Source organism: Cornus florida, unplaced genomic scaffold (genome assembly GCF_030987335.1).
Source record: "Cornus florida cultivar Cherokee Brave unplaced genomic scaffold, ASM3098733v1 CherokeeBrave_3.0.0_Hap2_Chr05, whole genome shotgun sequence".
NCBI lineage: Eukaryota > Viridiplantae > Streptophyta > Magnoliopsida > Cornales > Cornaceae > Cornus > Cornus florida.
This window is the reverse complement of record NW_026775575.1, coordinates 103,032,231-103,054,283: the sequence shown is the minus strand read 5'-3', so window position 1 is coordinate 103,054,283 and position 22,053 is coordinate 103,032,231. Positions and strand designations below refer to the sequence as shown.

Below are 22,053 nucleotides of genomic sequence, written 5' to 3'. Positions count from 1 at the left end.
CAATTCAATCCAATCACTTAGTAATTATATCATATGATCAACAACCAATTCAATTCAATCCAATCATGCTAATCCAAAACTCGTAGCATAGTTCATCGAACACCTTCACTAGCCACTATCCTAACAATCCTGAACACATCAAATACTCATTTCTTCAAATAATTAAGGAGAAATTATTACGTAAGCGGCCACCAGTCACACACTAATGTAAGTATAGTTATTATGATTGGTCAGGATCCTATGATCAATATTATTATTTTTTTTTCCCCACGATCCCATACTACTCGATGATGTTGAATATATATAGAGAACTCAAGTAACTTTATGAAAATGTATTTGACTTGTAAACTTTTGTTTTGAATTCAGCTGATAGCTGTAATTAGAGGTGATTGGAGGATATATAGATATAGTGAAAAGTTCCACCCCATATAGGACTGGGACACTCTTCATTGTCCTAAAAATTAAAGAAGATGATTATAAGAGAGAGAGATTAGACTTTAGACTCATACATTATACATATATATTATATGTATCTGTTTGTGTAATTATGGTCAACATCGTATCACTTTGTGTCGTCGTGATCACAATAATTTCAATTTAGGAGCCAGAAATTAATGAAACCGTTCAGAGATGGAGACATACACGGCCCATGTTTGGCTCTTTAATTTAAGATGACCGGTTTATTAATGTTTGATGTAAAATATGCCTTCTTTTTCAAGAAACCAAAATTGTGGTTCAGAAGGATTTGCACACATTGTGCTTTTTCTTTCCTCTCTTTTCTTTTCTTTTCTTTTCTTTTTTTTTTTTTTTTTTTTTTTTTTTGGCAAATAATAGATCATAAAATTTGAAATTATTTATTTAGTAGGATATCCTCATGATTTATTTGTTCTCGTGTTCATTCAGTTGTTTGTTGAGTGATTTTTATCTAATTATGTTTTTCTCACGTTAGCACACGATATCAATTGACAACTTTGCAAGAAAAAAAAAACATAGATTATACCTTATTATATAATAAATAAGTGGTTTGAACAAAGAAAACATATATTATTACTGTTATTTTAAGAATATTTACCCTTTAAAGTAAAAAAGAAAAATTATAAGGGCAAGATTGTAGTAAAAGAGAATCATTTGTCAATTTGGGAAGGAGTGTTTTTGACATTAGCGGAGAAAGAAAGAAACTCCTAGAAAAACTCACTCTGATAAAAAAAAAATAATAATAATAATAATAATACAGAGATTAAGTGTACTTCTTTGATAAAACTGATAATTAAGATTAAATTTAAAGTATTAATTATAAATTAATAATTATTTATTTATTTTTGAGTTTTATCCCAGTGTGTTAAAAAAATGACATTATTTGATGTTGTTGTTGTTTTAAAAAAAAAAAAAAAAAAAAAAAAAAAAAAAAAAAAAAAGCATTACCCCTTCCTTTCCTTTCTTTTCCTTCTCTTCATTTATTTTCTTTTCCTTCCAATTCTATCAAAATCCAAACCAAAAATTACTGTTTGAAGGCCCCCCACCATTTGACGCCTCTCTTTTGAACAATAAGGCTGCCTTAAAAGTTAAACCCAGGCCCATACCCCCAAAGTAAAAGAAGGGGCAGTACAGCCAGAACACTCTTTTGAGTGTGTGTGTGTGTGTGTGTGTGTGTTTTGAGTGCCTGTCATTCAAAAAACTGGACTTTGTTTTATTTTCTGTTGTATATTCTGTCAGAGAGAATTTCAAAATTCTCAAATTCTTTTTCCTTTTCTTCCTTCGATCTATGAATGAATGAATCCATCCCTCAATTGACCTCGTCTGTCCTGTCCACACTCTCAAAAGAAGACATTTTTCATTCCTTTTCTCTCCCTCCTTCCTTCCTTCTCTTCTTCTACATCTGTATTCGAATTCGTTATTTCATTGTCAAATAAAGTTCGCGTGATTTCACTCTACTTTATACCACACTCTGACCATCCCCAGATTCCTTTGTTTGCTTTTTTACCTTTTGAGATCCATATCTAATCCACACATATACATGTATATGTATATTGTTCATTCATGCCTAAACCCTCAACTTCTCTCTCATTCGGATTCCAAATATTCACCAATACTCCTCTTTCCTTCTTTTTTTTTCTTGCCAATTGTCTAGTTCTTGAAAAGGGTGTGTGTGTGTATATATATAGATATTGCTGATTAATACAGTAATGAAATGGGTGGAAATGGAGTAAAGGTGATAAGCAGCAAGGGCTGTTCGAGACGGTTTGCTGAGATTTCATCTTCACTGTCATTCCGTGGTCTCCAATCATTCCGGGGTCTCCAGTCATTCGACCCAATGTCTCCTGTTTCCTCCTTCTCCGTCGATCCATCGGCCGGTCCTTTTTCTGGTCTTGTTATTTGCGTTACTGGACTATCCAAAGGTATGAAGATCTATATTATACATATAATATATGTGATGTTAATTATATTCTCTTATGGAGGACTTCTTCTTTAATCTTATTCCCTTTTAATGTTTATGCAGCTTTCTTTTTCTTTTTGTTTGACAATCTGTTGGATATTTGAGTATGGTTTTCGTCTCCTTTTACGCTTTTTGTTGGTCAGCGTATATGTATAAATTCAAGAACATGTTTTGTAGATTAATTTCTTTAGCATTATCTATATGAATTAGTCCAACAAACCCCAAGTAAGATATACAAAAATCTGGAAATTATGGAGGAATTAAATTAATGATTCATACAATGAAATTGTGGGAAAGGATAATAAAACAATGACCAACAAAAAAAAAAAAAAGAAAAAGATTCAGGTGTCTGATAATAATTTTGAATTTTTTGCTATGTAGTTTTCACTACAGAAGCTATTTACTTTATAAGACAATTAATAGAAGAGTGTAGGAGTATACAAAAATAATCACACGCGGTTTCCATAGATTTAGAGAGGACATATGGTAAGAGTGTCAACAGACATAATTTGGTGGGCTTTACAAAGGAAAAAGGTCTTTATGAAATTAAAAATGCTATACATAATTTGTATAGCGAGACATTGACTAGAGATCATACTATATGCGAAGAAACTACGTAGTTTTATTAGATATTTTTAAGAAATCTTTAACAACATGGAGAATCAGAAGAAAGGGCATAAAAATTAGTAAAACTGAAACATAATATATAGAATGTAAATTTTATAAAGTAGTAGAAGATGACAATATAAATATTGCAATTCAAGACCAAAAAAGTGACTCAAAACAACTACCTTCCCTATTTAGAGTCAATATTACAAAAAGATGGGGACATAGATGTTGATGTAGTAAGTAAGATTGGAGCGGGTGGATATAAAAGGAAGCAAGTTAGTTGTATCTTATGTGACAAATGAATATCAAATAAATTCTACAGGGTGGTTATTAGGCAACTATTGTATGGAACAGAGTGTTGGGCATTGAAAAATAATTTAGAACAACACATCCGTGTAGGGAAGATGGGGGTAATAAAATGGATGATAGGAGTGACTAGAATAGTGTTACCAAAGGCCCAAGGCACACTAAGGCGCTAGAGGTCCTCTGGAGCCTAGGTGCACTGCGAGGCGCACAATGGAAAAATTAAATTACTATTAAAGAATTAAAATTCCATATTAAAGGCGCAAATGTTGTCAAAGGCACACCTGGGCACACAACCTGCGCTAGTCTTGCGCTTGTATGAGCCTGGAGCCTTGGTGGGCCTTTGACAATACTAGACTAGAAGAGATAAGATTAGTAATGAACTAATGAGCGGAAAATTAGGAAATAACGCCTATTAGTGATAAAATTTTAAAAAGTAGACTTAGGTGGTTTGGTCATATAGAATATAGGTTTGATTCACCGGTTAGAAGAGGGAGAGTTGTTTGCCCATAAGGTAAGCTACAAAGAGGCCGACCAGAAACTTAGATGGGATGAAGTAATTAAAAATGATTTTAAAAAATTAAACATTAGAGAATACATGGTGTATAACACAAAAGAATAGAAAATGATAACTTATGTGGCCAACTCCATTCATATGGGATACAGGCAACAATGATTATTACTATAAAGTGTCACGAACCCATTTGCGTGCATACACACTACAGTAACATGTTTAGAGTAGAAATTTACATTGCAATATTTATCAATTTTAACTTATAATGATATTCATTTTCTCAATCTGCATTGTGATTAATTAATTTCAAAATGAATGGAATAGAACTTGGTGAAAAATTTTGGGCTGCATGTTTTGCATTTAGACTATAGTAAGGAAGGCTGGTGCCTTAGACATGCCCCATTTTTTTTGCCCCCTGAATAGACGTGCCCCAGTTTTTCTGTTTACATCTTTGTCACTTAAAAAAAAGCCCTTTTGGTTATCATTTTGTGTTGAAGATCCTTCCTTTGACCTAACTTACTTTCTCTTTTGTTTTGTTTCATCTACTTCTCTTGATACAATTTAAACGAAGTATTGCTGTTCTTAGTTAAGTAGTTATATTGCAGCAGTTCATGTTTATGCTTCATGATGTGTTTGACAGAGGCAAGAAAGCAAGTCATGGAGGCAACAAAGAGATTGGGTGGTCAATACAGCCCTGATTTGCATCCTCAATGTACCCATTTGGTGGTTCAGATATCCTTTTCCCCCCTTATATTTTATAAGTTCTGATTTATCTAGTTGTGCCATCAGTTTTATAATAGCCTGACATTGGGGATGAAGATGCTATTTGTTTTCGTGGTTTAATATAAGTGGATAGATTCCTCTTTACTTTTGGCTGAGCCAGTAAATTCTACTTTGGGTATCTAAGAGGAATAATTTTTTCTAATAATTTCTGGTTGGGAGGATTAGTAAGAACGGAAAATAATGAAGAAGGAAATAGGCACAGTTGGCTGACTATAAGTCTGTAATACTATAGCTTATATGGTTGCATTTGCCTTTGGTGACTTTCTGTTCTTTGGAGTTATGTTATGCATACCAAGTTGATGTAATAGAGGGATCCTCATTCTGCCTTGATTCTAGCTCAACTTTTTCCTCTAAACCTGGTTTCTTTCCAATACAAAAACTAAAGTGCATTTTCAAGCATGCTCTTGTGTACTCTTAACACTTTTCACAGCTTCCGTGGACGCAAGTTTGAGTATGCTATGAAGCATGGATCTAGAAACAGTGTCTTTGTTGTCACACTTGGATGGTTTGTAGATAGTGTCAGAAGGAATGGTAAGTGTTGGCTATCTTTTCATTGACATTGACTTGGGTGAGCATATGATATATTCAGTTTCTGATCCAACAAAAAAGTTGCTATTTTCTTTAGTCCTTTTTGTGCAACATGTCAATGTTGAGCGCACTAGTTAGGTAAATCCTCTTGCATTGACCACCTATCATTCCTACTCTTAATTCTTATGCTTTTTAATTATTTAATAGTGGATGTTTGGAGATTTAGCTTCAAAATTTGGATTAACCACCATGAAACACAATCATTCACCTAATGGTTGAACTATTTATGTTTTTTGACTTCATATTATTTCCTGCAATATGCAATGCTTGTTGGATGGAGGATTTTTCAATTGTTTTATTGGTTTTTCCCCATTATTCAACTGTCCAATCTGAATCACTCATTGTCGCACAGAAAAAGGAAACTAAACTATAATATAATGTCATAAGCATGTAATGGAAGTCCATTTAAAATGACTTATTTTTCAAAATATTTTATAGTCACGAGAATGGTTTGGCGTAATAGGAAAAATGATTTCAAATTTTTTATAGTCATGAGAGTGGCTTGGCGTAAAAGGAACTATGATCAGTTGGGAACAATCTCAATGCATTGTTTTCAAATGCTTGGTTTTTGAGTATAGTTATATGGTCACCAAAGATTTACCCTGGAAATATAACATGACTTCCTTCTGCTTTGGTGCTGGTCTGCTGCTCTTCCATATTATGTGTTGATCTTACTTTTGTGTGGGTCTGTGGGGGGTTTATTAGAGAAGGTTTTATTTTTCATGAAAATTGAAAGCAGAAAATTTTTCCTCTTGGAATTTTTTCTGAAGATGAACTTTACTCAATGACTTATTTTACTTGCTGAGTAAATGAGACCCTGTTGTTTTTTTCTGTCACAGTGAGGTTGAGCGAGTCACTCTACAGTGTTAAGAGTGTTGGAGAAAATGGTATGCACACGGATGATTTGAATCGGCTTGTTCACTATGCTGGTGCTGAGCATTCTTGTCTTCCTGTTGGTATTCATGAACATACCAAGCAAACTGACATGATTGAAGAACCATGTTCACCGTTTTCAGAAAAAGTTTACAAAAGAAATGTGGAGTTGACTCTGTCTGGTCACTCCTTGTATGTTGATTTAGATATTTCCCCAGAACTGCAGAGCAAGGTAGAAATGAATTATTTTCAAAATATTGTTTCACATTTCTTCCTCAAAATCTGATGAAGAGTATGATTTTATCCTGTCATAGAATTGGCTTTTTAAGTTTTGCATATTTGGGCATATTCCGTTAGAAACAGACATGGAATATACTATACATTGTTATTGTGATAGCCATTAATGGAAGTCTACATGCTTATGTTAATGTTGACTAAAACATCCCGACATTAGATGAAATGTCTATCTATCTATCTATCTATCTATCGATCTATCTATCTATATATATGTGAGCTACTATCTGAGATATGTGGACGTGTCTTGGTAGGTTGTTGAGGCAGCTGCTGTAGAAGGCGCTAAGTTTGTAGATAAATGGTTTGTTGGTTGCAGTGCAAGTCATGTAGTGTGTGAAGGACCTTCTACTCAAAAATATCTCGGCCACTCTAGCAATATTGTTACAGTAAGTGGTACTATGCTGCATCCAAATTTTCCTGAGAATGAGCATTGTGTTTTTTTAAATTGAAGAACTTATAGAAGTATAATATTTTAACTGTCATGGTTATTCTACAATATGAATTTTTGCTCTCTTTGTATGACGGGTAGTGCCCAGTTAGGATAGACCACTTTGTTAGCATCATGTGTCCTGTGGAATGACATTTTTTTTATGAAGAGTAGAGTCCTTCGTTTTCCTTTTTTACAACCATCGCCATAACTTTGATCAATATATGATTTTCACAGCCACTATGGGTTCTGAAAACTGCAAAGGAAAAATGTTTGCAAAGGCTTGTTCACTTATCAGCTGATTTGGCTAGGCAGATTGGCATGATGCTTGACAATGTTCATGGTGGCATGTATGGAGAGGTATCATCTGCTCTTCCTTTTTCTTATTTTTGGATGCTATTTATTCTCATCACTTACAACTAGTTACAAGTAGATTAGTTTCATTTTCTAAACTTAGAAAGGTTATGTTTGAATTGATTTATTTTTGTTTCAACAAGCAGTGCATCAACCTTTTTTCCCCTTAAATTACAATAAACCTATCTCTTATTGTTTCAAAATTTCAGAAGATATTGGGTACAGTAAGTGCACTGGATTCATATGGATGCTAACATGTAATAATTTTTAAAAAATCTTTTGTAGATCAGCAAAGTGTCTTATAATAAATTATGTAATGTACCACAAAGCGTGTCATTAAAACTAAATTTATGGTTCCAAACTTCTAGATAAATCAGGTAAAGAAATACAATCAGTATGGTTTTTTGTATTTTCTTTCCATATCAATACCAATACTGTAATTAAACAGAAAACCTGAGAAGGAACCTGGTAGGAAAAAACATTAACTCAGCTCTCATGGTTTTTTTTTTTTTTTTTTTTTCAAATATTTCAGAAGTTCCTTTAAAGTGCCATTTTCTATTATCCAATTATTGATTTACTATTCAGATTAAAAAAACAAAAATTATTTATGCCAATATGTTGAGTTTTATCTTGAACTATTTTAGGAAATTAATGGCAGTGGTGATCCCCAAGATGCTCTGAGTTCTAGAAGTAAAGCAAGCCAAGAAGAAAGACAGAAGACTGTGAATCTGGCTAAAATCGGGGTTAGAAAACGTCGTGGTCATCGCATGCAGGTTAGTAATTAGTCATTTGTTAAGCTGAATGGGGTTTAAAATTTTAAGTGCGCTTGTTGCTTTACATTTCATTATATTTGATTAAGATGCATATCCCAATGCTACATGAGGTCTTTTCTCACTGTCTTGACTAGGTCCACCTGTTTAATTGAAAATTGTTTTTGTTCGAGTTGGCTTTTGAGTCATGCAGACTCATACAGCAAAAAACTATAGATTACGTGGTTGAACACCACTTGAGTGGGCAGTAGGCATTAGATTTTTTTAGGTTGTTGCAGCATGTTCACAGAGGGTCTGCATCATATATTTGGTTATTCATGGCTCACAGGCAAGGGGGTGACAGTGCAAGTTGGAGGCTTCCAATAGCATGTTAAGGCAATTACATGAACAAGTTATGCCACATTGTTGGGGGTTAAAGAAAAATAAAGGTGCAGCAGAGTGTTCTATTTCTCATGCCTTCCATGTGTATAGCACACAAATGTAGAGGCAATTTTTTGCTTCTATGTTTACTACCATGTGTATTTTTATGGTCTGCTTGCATGTATCAATCACAATATTGACAATTTCATTCTGCATGTTGATTTGAAATCTGCACTGGTGCATCCTGTTGTGATTACAGACATGTCAAACCCCAATACGCCCAATAACCCCAAGCATCCTTCTGGACTCAATCTGCTGGTCAATATCTGAGCCGACTTCAAGTGCTTCTATTTACACAGACTCTTCCTGTGTGGAGGATGGTAGCGGACACCACACATCTGTATTCTGTGATGCAAAAGGAGGCGAAAAAGAATCGGAAGCTTCATTTATAAACCTGTCCCGGCCACTTACTGAAAGGTTGTTGAATCCTTATTCTTGAGTTTCAGATGGTCTAAAATTTGTCTTTTCTGGTAGACTAGGCATCTAAATTGTAAGTTTGGAAATTAGACGGCAAGTTAGCAACAATCACCTTGTCAAGTCAACTATTGTTGCACATTTTGGATAATGTTATTTCTTCCATGACATTTTCTTGATTTTTCAACCAAATATGCACTTGATAAACCCATACTCGTTCCCAAATATTCACCATTTTGAGTGTTTTTAATCTTGTGGGAAGTGTTATGCTTATATTTCTCTAACTGCATACCTTGTATTTATTTGGTTGTTCGCAGTGAGAGAACTGAGCTGATAGTCAAAAACCACTTCCTTACGATGCTGTTTCCAGTAGATAGATTTGCTGAGATGGGTCCTTGTTCAAGAACATTCTTCAGTGATTCAGGCTTTACGTGTTTGCAGGTGTTAGACCATATCTATGCATTTTATCAGGTACTTGAAGTTGTTTCCTTTCCTGACTCATCACATCCATCAATTTGGCAGTGTGATTGGTTGTCTTGATCCATGTCATTTATTTTTCCTTCATTTTTTTTTTTGGTGTCAAATGATTTTATTTCCAACCATGGTGATGGGTGCATTGGTTGCTTTCTATTTGTACACACTCTTCAGCCATAGTGCAACTATTTTCCATCATTTGTAATTTGTTTTTCTGTAAAGTAAAATGTGTTGAGAGAAGAATATTATATTGTTAAGCGTTAAAAAATAGCCATTAATACACAATCTCTAACCAGTCTTTTCTTAAAATTATATAGAATGCAGTTGATGTGAGCAAGTGTTTGGAGATATGTGATCTCGTTCATATGTGATCGGTCTTACGTTAGTCCTTTCTGTTTATGCTCTATTGTAGGAGAACATGTCAGCTCATGAAACAGAGATGGCAATTCACACCGATTCACGGCATGCTGATCGGCTTCGATCAGTGTACTCCAATAAGGAAACAGCAGAGCGAGGTTATGCTGCATTCAAACGAATTGATTTCTTAGGGAGTCGTAAAAGTTTTGAAATGTTGAAACGTGTTTCTGGGGATAACAGTAGTAATGTATATGAGTTGCTGATCAGAGCATGAGGTCATCTGATTAATGCTGGATGCCCTACTCGTCGATTCTAAAAGTCACTAGTCACTGGTGGTGATCTATGAGAAGGCACGATGAGTGTGCTGAACCATTGGATAAAATTTATTGTGCTTCAAAGACAAGACGGGTTGAACATTCCAATTCCTTGAGCGAGGTTATGAAGTTTAAGAAATAGAGAATATTCCTGCTCATGAATGCTGAATTTCCAATTCTGCAGAGGTCTTTCAGTGTCACCATAATTGGTGGTAAATAGTAATACCCTTTCAGATTTCATCATTGTTCATAGTGATTATCAATTGGATAGCTTTTTTCCAAAGGAATGAAAGAAAACTAAATGGAAAGTGATGCCTTGAAATAGTGTTGATCAGACTATGGCTAGAAGGAGTGTATCGTAAATTTGTCCTGCACCATGCCAATTGTGTTTTGTGTGCCATTAGGATGTAATCAGGCATGTTTTTTTGGCTTTTTTTTTTTTTTTTCCCCCGTATGTTTTTCAATTCCAATTATAATATGTTTGATTGAAGTATTCAACTTTGCAGCATATGGTCTTTGCTATTGATTCTAGTTTGTCAGATCCATTGGTAGAAACAGATACTCTGATTCAACTTTGGTGAAGTTAAAAGCACTTAAAATGAAGAGCTACTACAGTCTGTATTCTTCTCATGCGGGGTGCTAAGAAAGGGAGACTAGAGAGACTTGGGACCTGTTCAGTTCAGTTAAAATCTGGTTGACAGTTTTTGAAAATTGCTACCCAAAAGTTCAGTTAAAAAATGTTTGTTTGTATGAAAACTGTTTTAAAGAATCTGAACCAAACAGGCCCTTAACTTTTGTCACCGTTTTGCACTTGACATTGGTATATTGTGCACAAAGCAATAGCACTAGACTTGCAACGGTTAAACAGCACAGCAGTCTGCAATGGAATGGAATTAGCTCCCACTGCTGCAATAATAGCAGCTGGTAGGAGTGAGGAAAAAAGCTAAATACAATAACAAATCAATGATGGCTCCATCTGAGCTGCAGTGGCTGCTCGTAACAGCCTTTCTGCTGCTGATGCGGTAACAAGCATTGCTCTGTTTAGATTATCACTTAGCAGTGCATCTCTTGTTAGCCCACACTTTGAATAAACGCCAACTAGAGCAGGAGAAACAAAAATGCATGATGTTTCAACCCCAATTTAACCCAAACCTATGAACAGTTTGAGCCTCACGCATAACTGGACATCAAACGTAACTTCAAAGCCAGAGTAAAGGTAAGCTTATTTCGCGAAGCCACAAACATTTGAAGATGAGATATCGGGTAGAAACTATCTTGTTACTGGCATTGGACAGCGTCAACAAAGCTTAATCGAATTCATTATTTGGAGTTTTATTGATGAACAATGATAAAATCGGGTGTGCTGTGGTGAGAAGGGTGAGAGATCATGGAGGGAGACATAGCGGTAGTTCAGAGGTTGTCTTGCACTCGCCACTGGCATTTGTCAGCCCTACAAACTTCGGAAATTTCTACTCCATCACTCGTGCAAGTGTAGCTACAAAAACAGAATCAGATTTTAATGTTCATTAATTAGTAGATAAACCTGAGAGTTGCAGGATGGACTCTTTTTCTCGTACTTGTGTGGCCTTTAGCTAGAGATCAACCTCTCTTTAAAAATTTGGCATTTTTGTGGTTCAAATCTACAAGCATCCTGAATTTTTACCATATCATATAGCATTACGGTGTCAAAACCAGTCTTCTGAATCCCTGCACTTCTTGGAAGTTTTTTGCTATTTCGAAAACCATGAAAGCAAAGAACCATTTGCTTTCTTCTCGTTGTTCCACAGGAAGTACATACTTAAATACTTGTAAGCCAAGGAGAGAGGATAAGGACACAATAACCTCCTATCTACAAACACGAAATAAAACCTAAACAGAATTATACAAACGTTTAAATAAATGCACTTATTCAAGGATAAACTATACCAATTTTCTTCTCTTTTTTAAAAAATAGAAATAAAAGCTCAAGGCTCATGACCCAAAAAACGCATTTAGGTTTCTTCATTTCTTCTGCACTTTTATGGCCAATCATTTCTTCTGCAACGATGAATCGAAACAGTAAAATTTTGGTGAATAGAGACCTATCATGTAAATCAATTCTATCCATTACATTTGAGAATGGGAAAAAAAAAGAGGGGGGGGGGGGGGGGGGGGGGGGGGAATGTAACAAAGAAATAAAAATGGAAGTTACAAGATTACAAAATGTAGCAGCAAAAGACAGCTGATGTAGGTACCTGATCGCTACCAAAATGTGAGTCCCTAACGACCACTGACTAAACCTTAATGATACATTTCGGGCTTTCTTTTTCACTTTTAACATGTTTTCCTTTCCTTTCTTTGGTTTTTTTTTTTTTCTTTTTGACTTTAGAGTTGGGCTACTCTTCCATTTCATCCCATATACAGATACAAGAATGATTTTGATGACTGACTTCATAGATTATGCTGTATGGCAAAAAAAACTCCTATACCTCCCTGGTTCAATATATCACAATTCGGAGCAGCCCTGGCTGTGGCTCAGAATATTCAAGGCCCTCTTCAAGCAGGTAGCGCTGGACAGCAACTGGAAGTCTTGCAGGAGTGCGGGAACCCCTCGTGTGATGACCCGTTCCAACACATATATAAACCGGCAGGCACTGATCTGCTGATCTAGCTGCACTCCTCAACATAATCAGCTCACGCTTCAGCACCTGAATGGCTTCACTCACGTGCAGCCCATGCAGGTCTATTATCCTCTCCTGTCCTCTTGCATTAGCCTGCATTTCTGGACCAGCTGGGTTCCTGCAAAATAATTAATCGCACTCAAAGCAAATGAGCGCAACAATTTGGGTAATTGGAGTAAATAAAAAAGGGGGGTGACTAAATCATTGTAATTGGTAGTGTTTTTCAAGACACTGGCTCTGGCTCCATGTGGCCAAAGAGCATGTGTGATCGTAATTTCAGCAACATATACCAGGATGCCTCGGTACTACTGTTTTTTTTTTGTTGGTTAAAAGAGGTGAGATGCTGACCAAGCTCACTTCTGATACCATTGGAAGATCCACGAATGTTCTGAGAGGAAGCATAAGACAACAAACCTCTGACGATAAATTGATTCTTGGGCTTTTCCATGAGCTGCCTTCATGTGCATGTTGTGCAGCTGCCCCTTTACGCTGAGTTCCTTTGCTAAAGCCTTGTTACCTATGAGGTATGCCTGCCGTGCCTGTTTTTACATACAAAAGGAGTTAAACATAAAAGGGTGCTAGGAAAATGCAATTTTACTGCCATAAAAAGAACAAAATTTACGTAAAATATATTTGGAGGGAACTTGTAATAGAAGATAAGAAATGGAGAGGATGGCCAAAAATAACGTAGGATGAGGTTTTTAAAAATGACCTTAAAAAGTTAAATATAGCAGGGTAAATGGCATGTAATAGAAAAGATTGGGGAGAGAGAGAATTCATGTGGCCGACCCCATTCATATGGAATTAAAGCAAGTATGATGATGATGATGATGATATTTGGAGTGAACTCATACAAGTAATTTAGGTCTGCAGTCAGCAAACATATTCACTGCATAGGGACTGGCAATGGGTAACGTTCACGACATGGCTCATTGGTATCATATCTTATATTCGATATAGCTTTTCACCTACTGGTGAGGTAGACATTCCAGTAGCATGTATAAAGCCATTCATCTTGTAAACAGACCAAAGGCTCAACAAACAACTCAAAAATTTAGGCAACTTTTAATTTTTCACATTTCCATGGATTTATATTCTATCTTGTTTCTTTTTCTCGCTTCTTTTTCTTTTTTATCCAGTTGGGTCCCCATCAACAATTAAACAAGAACAAGATGCGGTCAAGCAGATTTAACTGCAGAGATAGCTTAAAAAATATGATCATTCTTTAAAGTGTAGACACCCTTGAATAGTTTCTCACAATGTATGAAAAGACAAATATACGTTATATGTTTACTTTAAATGGATTATTCATATATTACTTATAAAAATAGATTATTCATATATTACTTTAAATAGGTTATTCATATACTAATGCTCTATAATAAGGATCTTGTCACACCCGAACTTTTTTTCATATATCATCACACTACTGAGAGATTACTGCCCTGCAACAGAAGTGCTACAGCACCTGCCTAGGAATTGTAATATTTGCAGTGCGGATATGCCTTTGTGGTGTACTTCAGAATATGCTGTCTTCTTCAATGATTCAGAAGTAGATGCTCAGAGATTTCCATTCTTCCAAGACATGAAGCACCAAAACAACCCAAATCATACTCAAAGCACCAACTGTTTCTAAAAAGTTCAGCCACAGTCTAGAACTGACTACGTAATCTCTTTCGTCGCAGTTAAGCCTACATCTTCGAAAAACCAAACAGATTCAGGAAACCCAAGCAAACAGAAGCTCCATTTGTTTCTACGTAATATATTTTTGTTGTAAAATCATGTAAAACAAAAACAAAAAAAAAATCCCTTATTTTCTGACCCTTGGTTTAAATTCTAAAAAAAAGGGAAATGAAACGGATAAGCGCCTAATCAAACATATCCAAAGTCATCCATTTCAAAGCTCATTAGCTGACCAATGACAACCCTCTGATATTCTGATTTTTTTATTATTATTTTTTAATTTCTCCTCTTTCAAGCTTTCACTTATTCTTTTAAATGGACAGTTCTCAGATTTCTGTTCTCTCTGAAATTGGTGTCTAGATTGAACCTTACTCATGTCCAATGGTTATGATCACAACCCTTTCGAGAAGAAGTTAATCTCTATATTTTAACTTCCTTAATCCATCCTAATTCTCTATATAAATATATATACATACACGCACAAACACTCTAAATTTCGGGTATCATCCTTGTTTGCGAATAAAAACATACTTCATGTGTGCATATACGTATATCCATGTGTGTGTTTATATGTAGTTCAGATTTATATATATATATCCCACATAGATATATATCTGTCAAGGTTCATCATGCATATAATAGGACCCTGTTCACAATTTAAACAGCCAGCTAGAGCCAGTAAAATTATTTATGGAATTTACATCCATAAATTATTTGTCATAAAAGGTGTAAAATATTTTACAGGTAAAATGTTTTACCTTGGTTTATATGCAACCTAACCCTGGAAAATAAAAAATGTTCTCCACAAAAACTTTCAATTAAAACAAACAGAGTGGGAAGTCCTCAAATGTTTTGACTCAAAATACTACATGAAAATTTCCCGAGCCAGTCATTGCCCTAAACAAACCATAATGCAGCTCACATACCCTCTTAGCACTATCAAAAAATGGGTTTAATTGGATTTCACAAAACAATTCTAGAATAACCTAAATCCAACCCGCCATCCATTACATAAATTCAGACAATACCATTTGTTTGGGAAATGATCATTCTAACGTTTATGCTAGTTAACAAGCCACAGATGCCTTACCATAAAAGTATTAAGATTTTTCCTTCTCAAACATAATAGCAAAATAGTGGAGCAACTACAATCAAAGAAAAGCTCATTCCTTGTGATGACACAAAGAATTAAGCTTACAACACATTCTCTGTGATACATCACAAATGCACGCAATTATGACATTTAATGTGAAAATCAAACATGCCCATACCCTTTAAAGCATGGACATGCCTTTGGGGGTCCCATATATGTGTCGAACACGTCTGACACCTAGTAGAAGTTCTATTTTATTTATTTATATAAGCATCGGACATGGGGACACGGCTCAACTAGTTTAGACCATTAAAAAGAGAGAGAGAGAGAGAGAGAGAGAGAGCCAATGAAGATGATTTATTTGTGTATATATCCATCCTCTATATATCATAAACAAAAAAAGAGTCCATGAAGAAAATTTAAAATAAAGATCACAGTATAAAATGATGCAATATATCTATATATACATAAGAATATTTACAGATCATGCTCTCCTTTGCCAAGATTGTGTTCTCCTTTGCCACCTCTGATATTCAATTTGGAATTTCCGGTAGATAAGACTCTTGAGAGAGAGTGATTGTCTTCCAATTTGGTTGAATGAGAGATGTATAAGAAAGCGGGGAGATGTAAAAGGTTACAACAAAGTGGGAGACCATCGGGAAAGAAATGGGACAATGTGAAGAGATGGAGGGGATGGAGTGATGAATGGCGGGAAGAGAGAGAGAGACGCAAATGAAGGAGAGTGAGGAGATAAGATAACAATTTGATCTTCTTATACAACTAGTTTGGTCACATGGATAAGACTTGTGCCTTCTGGATATTAGGATATATCTTTGTTTCTTTTTTCTTTTTCTTTTTTTCTTTTTTTTTTTTTTTTGATAAGTATATCTTTGTTTCATTTTAATTGGATTTGGGCTTGTGGACCTTTATATTTTTTATAAGAAATATGGGCTATCTGGGTGGGCCTAATTTAAATTTGCTATGTTTACGAATATTGACTAGAAATTGAACAAAAATTAATTAATTTATATAACAATAAATTATATTAGTATCTCATTGCCGTATCCTTGCAGTGTCTATATCCTATCTTTTGAGATTTGTCATATCATTGTGTTTGTGTCATGTTGTAATCGTGTCTGTGCATCATGGCTCATACCAAATAAATATAACAATACATATAACAACTCATTATTGTAATATTTTGTGAAGCACAACTAATCTGGAAGAACACAGTGGACTAATTAGAGAGGTCTGTACCTCAGTCACCACAAACAATATCCTACAAAACACATACCCGTCCAGTGCAACAAAGTCACTTTAAGCTAATTCATGTCCTCAATATCAACAAACGGAAGTGAGAGAAGAGTGCATGTGATGCTTTTGTCCGTGTGTATTTTTTGAGGAGGATCCGAACAGCAAAAACTATATATTTGCTCAAATTACAGAACATACCTGCTCAAAGTATGCATTACGCAGGCGTGCATGGTCACGAGCTTCCTCCCGCATTTCAGAATACATATTTGCTGTCATCTCAACAATGTTAAATCATATATATGTGCGCAGAAGGAATTTTTCCACAATTCAAGTTTCACATAGCAATTAAATTTGTTGACATAGGAATATTACCAACTGTCTCTCCAGTTTCAAGCCAGACAGGAGCTGCCCGAGCTGATCCCCGATTTTGTAATCTGTCAGAATAAATGCCCCTCCCCTGTCCACCACTGTAAGGACTATCTAAAATATGTGAAGTTCTACTTGAGCCAACATTGGCATCTGCAGAACCATTTCTGTCATACTTCCATATGCCAGAATCCTGAGATGCCATTTTCCTGACAGCTGAAGCAAAATCTACAGCACCTCTCGATGGCAAAGAAGAGCCGGATTTAAACAAAAGCATATTATCCTTATCGGAAGACCGATAAGGACTAAAACTTTGCTGCAGCTCTTCTCCAGTAAACTTTTGCAGACCATTTTGACCATCGGGTGAGGAAAGTGCTGGGAAATCTAGTGCACTAAGATTTGGAGCTGACAAGGTCTTTGAGTTTAGATTCTGATTCAAACCACCATCAACCTGAAGCTACAATAACAAATAAAACATATTGAGAAAGCCCCTGCTTAGGAAGAAGATCCAGAAGTATCGCAATATTATAGGCTTCTAGCTAATAAGATCCACAAATCATGAACTGAATGAAGCTGCATTCTCTTCTTGTGTGTGTGTGGGTGTGGGTGTGGGTGTGGGAGGAGGGGGTGGGGGTAGGAGCGTACACCAACGTGTCTCTCCAATTTTGAGTTGAGACTATTTCCTGCAAAAACACACAATCACCTCCTACAACGGTGCCTATCACAAAATAATCAGCCTTACAAATCAAATCTAAGAGCCATTAACACTGCCAAATATATTAAAACGTAAGACTAATATCGCATAAATCGCAAACCAACAAAAGGTAATAATAACAATTAGCGCGATATAGCAGAAGGAGAAAATGTCCAACTATAGAATCACTACACCCCCTTGTGCCAGAGACCACAACAATGCAGTTATCTCACATTTTAGAAACAGATTCCATTCTGCATGTTCTCATAATCCCGATCTGGGTCACCTGTCTAAGAAATTGAAAGCTAACATGAGAACTACAGTTGCGGTGAGCCACCTCAATCCTCTATGGGAAGCCAACTGTTCCCTGCCAACAGAAGGCATCAGAGGGATTGCTCTCCGAAGTTAGAAATAACATCAAGCCGAGCATCCATCCTATTAGAATTATTCAGTGTATTTATTGCAAATTCTAGGATGTGAAACAATACGTTGCATCCACTATATCAATTGCAGTATATGCATGTACTAGAAAAATAAAGTCAAAAAGATTGACAGCATGTCACAATAAATAGAAATTACAATTTTTTATTGTCAAAATGATAATACCAAATAGCTTATCCCAAGCATCCTTAGTTTCTACGAGAATTTTTATCCAATTTTTCCTTTATAGTAAATATTTCGTCCTATAGAGTCTCAGCATTATTCGTCAAGAATGATTTTTCGTTCTGACTCATTTCCTTGAAAGTCGCAATGTTGGATTATAGCTTATAACAGATCACAATTCTTTCTCTAATGATTATAAGGGGATCAAATTTTTTATTTTTTACAATTTTATACAGAATATGTAGCTGAAAGTGGCTGTTTTATGAACAGCATTACTCCTGCAACTATATTAAAGTATTTAAAAAGGATACTTGAAAAATGGAAGTATGTTAAAAGGTTATAAATTTACAAATGGTACTTGACAAATTATGGCATCTTAAAAAAAATATTACAAGCCCACTCAACTTGACCAAATTCGGAGCGTTGATCATACCTCAAGTTGCGTAAGCATCTCAATTGTCAGGTTCAAGTCACCTCCATTGGCAAAGTACACCTCTGTGAGGCTTTCAGCGGCAAAACCAGGGAATTGTGAAGCCAAAAATTCAAGAGGGTTCACGTCCATACTTTCTACCAATGATTTCTCATTTAGCATGTCATTTATGAAACTATTTCTAGACTTCCCATTATAAGGATGCCCTTCTCTAACACCGGTAAGCAGCTGATCGTTGTTTACAATTTGCTTGTCCCAAGGTTTAGTTGGCAAATCAAGAAAGCTGGCTGAAGATGAATCTTCAACATAAGATGAAACAGGAAATCTCGTTTTCTCAGCATAACTGTTACCATTGATTCGGTGAGTATATAACTCCTGCTGCTCGTTCAACATAAAGCCACTGCCTGTAGAAGCAGAGAATCTCAAGGATTCACTTCCATCATGCAAAGACAAGCTTGAAAAAGGGAGACTGTTAGTTCCCTGAGACTCGTCCTCCCCCATGACCTTGAAGTCAGGAGTGATATCATCAGGTAGCTGGCGACGCCAGTATTGGTGAGCCTCTTCATCAGAATTATTTGAAACTGATGACTCTGATCGATCTAGTACTGATTTTCCTAATGTTCCAGTCCCAGAGGTAGCAAACCTTGACGCTCCATCCACAGTGCTACTGCTTCCAGAAGGTGACCTAAGAGCAAAGGGAACGAACTCTGCAGCATTTGGATTCAAATTGGTTGCCTTGCCTGTGGCACTTAGCTTTTTGTCGTTAATCGGGGCCCCTTTGTTGGACAAGCTCATTCTTTTCTTAAGTAGGTAAAGTAAAAAATGACACTACATGAATAAAGAGACTTTTGGCGGAGACAAAAATGTGAAGTTGCACCGGGCATTAACCAAATCCTGCAAAACAAATTCATTTCTGTAGAGATTAGTGATCCCGAAAAAACTTCCCGTTCACAATGCACCACGTGCACATAGTTCATTCCTTGCCAGAAATCAACTCGACAACCTATATCTCGGATACGACAAAAACACGAAACCGACCAATTTTATCAGAACTTAACAAAAATGCTTCAGTCGATACCAATTTGCAAATTTAATAACTCCTCTATGACAGAAATTATGGACATTAAATACTACAAGTATATTAAGATATCGAGTAAAGGCAGCTCAAGTTAGAAATTAAATTTAATAATAATAATTAACTGAAAACACAAATGATTCTGAACATCACATTTAACTAACAAGTCAGTAACTACAGAATTTACAAATCACTTCAATGAAATCATGATCTATCACAATTGAACATGAGGCCATAAGCTTAAGTCAATACAATAAGTTACATAATCAAAAACCCTATCCTAAATATCGTATCTTGCAATAAGCATCTTTTTGGTAAGTACCTTGCAACAAACATTGACAAAAGGAGGCAAAAAAAAATATGCTGAATCAAGTGAAATCAAACTAATTAAATTCAAAGCTACCACATTAAACTCAAAATTACACCTAAGAAATTAAATACTCACACAATTAACATCTTAAAATTTCAGCCATTAAACCAACGAAACCGAACAGAATCCATATCAAATATAATCAAACTCGTTAAATTAAACTCGAACCAGAAAATCCAAAACCGAAATTAAGCGCAAAAAGTAACAAAATTAACTATAAAATAAAACATACATATACAATAGAAACATCAAGAAGCAAAATTAGTACGAATCAAAGCCACAACCTTGCATGTCCTCAAAACAATCAATTTAGATCTCGAGAAATCTAGCGTGTCACGAAATTAACAGAAAAAACAATGATTTTAAAAGAAACTAGCAAGAATTAAAAGATCTGACGGTAACAGATGATGATGTACTATACCTTCGCGAAGCTCTATGATTGAAAAAACCAAATCGAACGGATCCATCGGTCAAGATAAGGATGAGATATATACAGATATATATAACAGATACAGAGAGAGAAGTAGACAGAGAAAGAGAGAATTTTTCTTCCAAGTCTGGGCTTTGGCCTGCTGTATCTGTATGTATCTCAACTTAGGTTTTTGGTTCTCTCTCTCTGGTTTTGTTTTTGTTGTTTCTCTTTTCTTTGAAACCCTCTTCGCGACCACAAAATAAAAAGAAGAAACCCAACCCTTCGCCACTCGATTTGACAGACTCTCTCTCTATATCTATATCTACTTGTTCTCACTTCTCTCTCTTGACTTTCTAATTATTATTTATTTATTTATAATATATAGTAATTAAGTAATACGATAAAATAATGAGTAAAAATGATAAGAACAACCATTTTTCCGAATTATTATATTATAAATTCCAGCCACCACCTTTTACAAAGACTGAAAAAGCCATTTAATTTCGTCAGTCTTATTTAGAAAAAGATAAATAAATAAAAACTTGATATTAAAGCAGTCCGACTATAATGTACAGCAAGCATGGAACTTGGAAACAACATCCTACAAAAATATATTTGTGTATATATATGAGATGAAATTAAATAAAAATTACTTGCATGGAGATGGAGTTGAAATTTTTGGTAAAAATAGATGAGACATGACGAAAATTTGAACAATCTTGCCAAATTATAAACTTAGAAAGAGAATTAAAGAAGCCTGTGAATGTTATCGCCATAAATCATTTCAGAGTTACTTAAAGATGAAAAATATTTAAAAACGAATCCTAATATTTTATATATATTTTCCAAGCATTTCTGAAAGGTTTTTACTACAATTTTAAAGCTTCTGTACAGTTATCTCAAGGGTTCTCATTGGTTTGAGAACAATTTCTTTGTTGTTGTGAAAGAGGGAAAAGGATAAATGTGTCCTTTTAATGTATGGCAATATTTATTTTGAAAGGTGATTATAAAATGGTGAAACACTTTTTAGATAGCTCTATGTTATTGTACTATTTTTTACAAGGCAATTTATGACATGTAACATTATTTCAACTTCGGAATAAAAAAAATGTTGTTCAAATACAAATCGAATATTCTGTAAAATCTCTTTTTCTCACATCTTTGTGATTTTAACTCCAAACAATTTATTTGGGAACTTGGTGCTTGGCCTATCTCAGCTGCAAGATTTATACCATTCTTCTTGCTTAAAATTACTTCATTTGAATTGGGGTGTGGATTCTTCTTAGCTATTATCGTTTCATTTAAACTTGGGGAACTGTTGTAGGAAAAAAATTAAATAAAAAAATTAATTTGTAGTCATGTGGACTATGTTTTCTAAAATTCAATTCCAAATATTTTTCGATTCATATTATATTTGTCAATTTTGTGGTTTAATTAGGAGTTTATATAGTTGAATTGTGGTTTTCTAACTTTATTGGATGGAAT

At 35.1% G+C, this 22,053-nt stretch overlaps 2 protein-coding genes across 2 annotated transcripts; one reads left to right on the top strand and one right to left on the bottom strand.

Annotated features, from left to right (window-relative positions):
* The first annotated feature begins 1,590 nt into the window (after positions 1-1,590).
* LOC132308098 (uncharacterized) lies at positions 1,591-10,421 on the top strand. The gene is made up of 10 exons (XM_059806080.1): positions 1,591-2,396; positions 4,501-4,593; positions 5,073-5,174; positions 6,071-6,336; positions 6,653-6,784; positions 7,063-7,185; positions 7,824-7,952; positions 8,569-8,786; positions 9,101-9,254; positions 9,670-10,421. The coding sequence occupies exons 1-10, from the start codon at positions 2,189-2,191 to the stop codon at positions 9,886-9,888; spliced, it is 1,644 nt and encodes a 547-aa protein (XP_059662063.1). The 5' UTR covers positions 1,591-2,188; the 3' UTR covers positions 9,889-10,421.
* A 1,669-nt stretch (positions 10,422-12,090) lies between these two features.
* LOC132308097 (polyadenylate-binding protein-interacting protein 7) lies at positions 12,091-20,868 on the bottom strand. The gene is made up of 6 exons (XM_059806079.1): positions 20,578-20,868; positions 18,715-19,605; positions 16,991-17,441; positions 16,817-16,887; positions 13,003-13,127; positions 12,091-12,706 (listed from the first exon to the last, which is right to left on the bottom strand). Exons 2-6 carry the CDS (start codon positions 19,504-19,506, stop codon positions 12,406-12,408), a joined length of 1,740 nt encoding a protein of 579 aa, XP_059662062.1. The 5' UTR covers positions 19,507-19,605; positions 20,578-20,868; the 3' UTR covers positions 12,091-12,405.
* Positions 20,869-22,053: the final 1,185 nt, after the last annotated feature.

Bases quoted from the DNA above. Each gene is read 5' to 3' on its own strand.
- LOC132308098 (XM_059806080.1), top strand. From the start codon at position 2,189: ATGGGTGGAAATGGAGTAAAGGTGATAAGCAGCAAGGGCTGTTCGAGA. The intron at 5,175-6,070 runs GTAAGTGTTGGC...TTTCTGTCACAG, and splicing joins AGATAGTGTCAGAAGGAATG to TGAGGTTGAGCGAGTCACTC. The intron at 6,785-7,062 runs GTAAGTGGTACT...TGATTTTCACAG, and splicing joins ACTCTAGCAATATTGTTACA to CCACTATGGGTTCTGAAAAC.
- LOC132308097 (XM_059806079.1), bottom strand. From the start codon at position 19,506: ATGAGCTTGTCCAACAAAGGGGCCCCGATTAACGACAAAAAGCTAAGT. The intron at 16,888-16,990 runs GTAATATTCCTA...TTGAGATGACAG, and splicing joins TGAAACTGGAGAGACAGTTG to CAAATATGTATTCTGAAATG. The intron at 12,707-13,002 runs GTTTGTTGTCTT...ATTATTTTGCAG, and splicing joins GAATCAATTTATCGTCAGAG to GAACCCAGCTGGTCCAGAAA.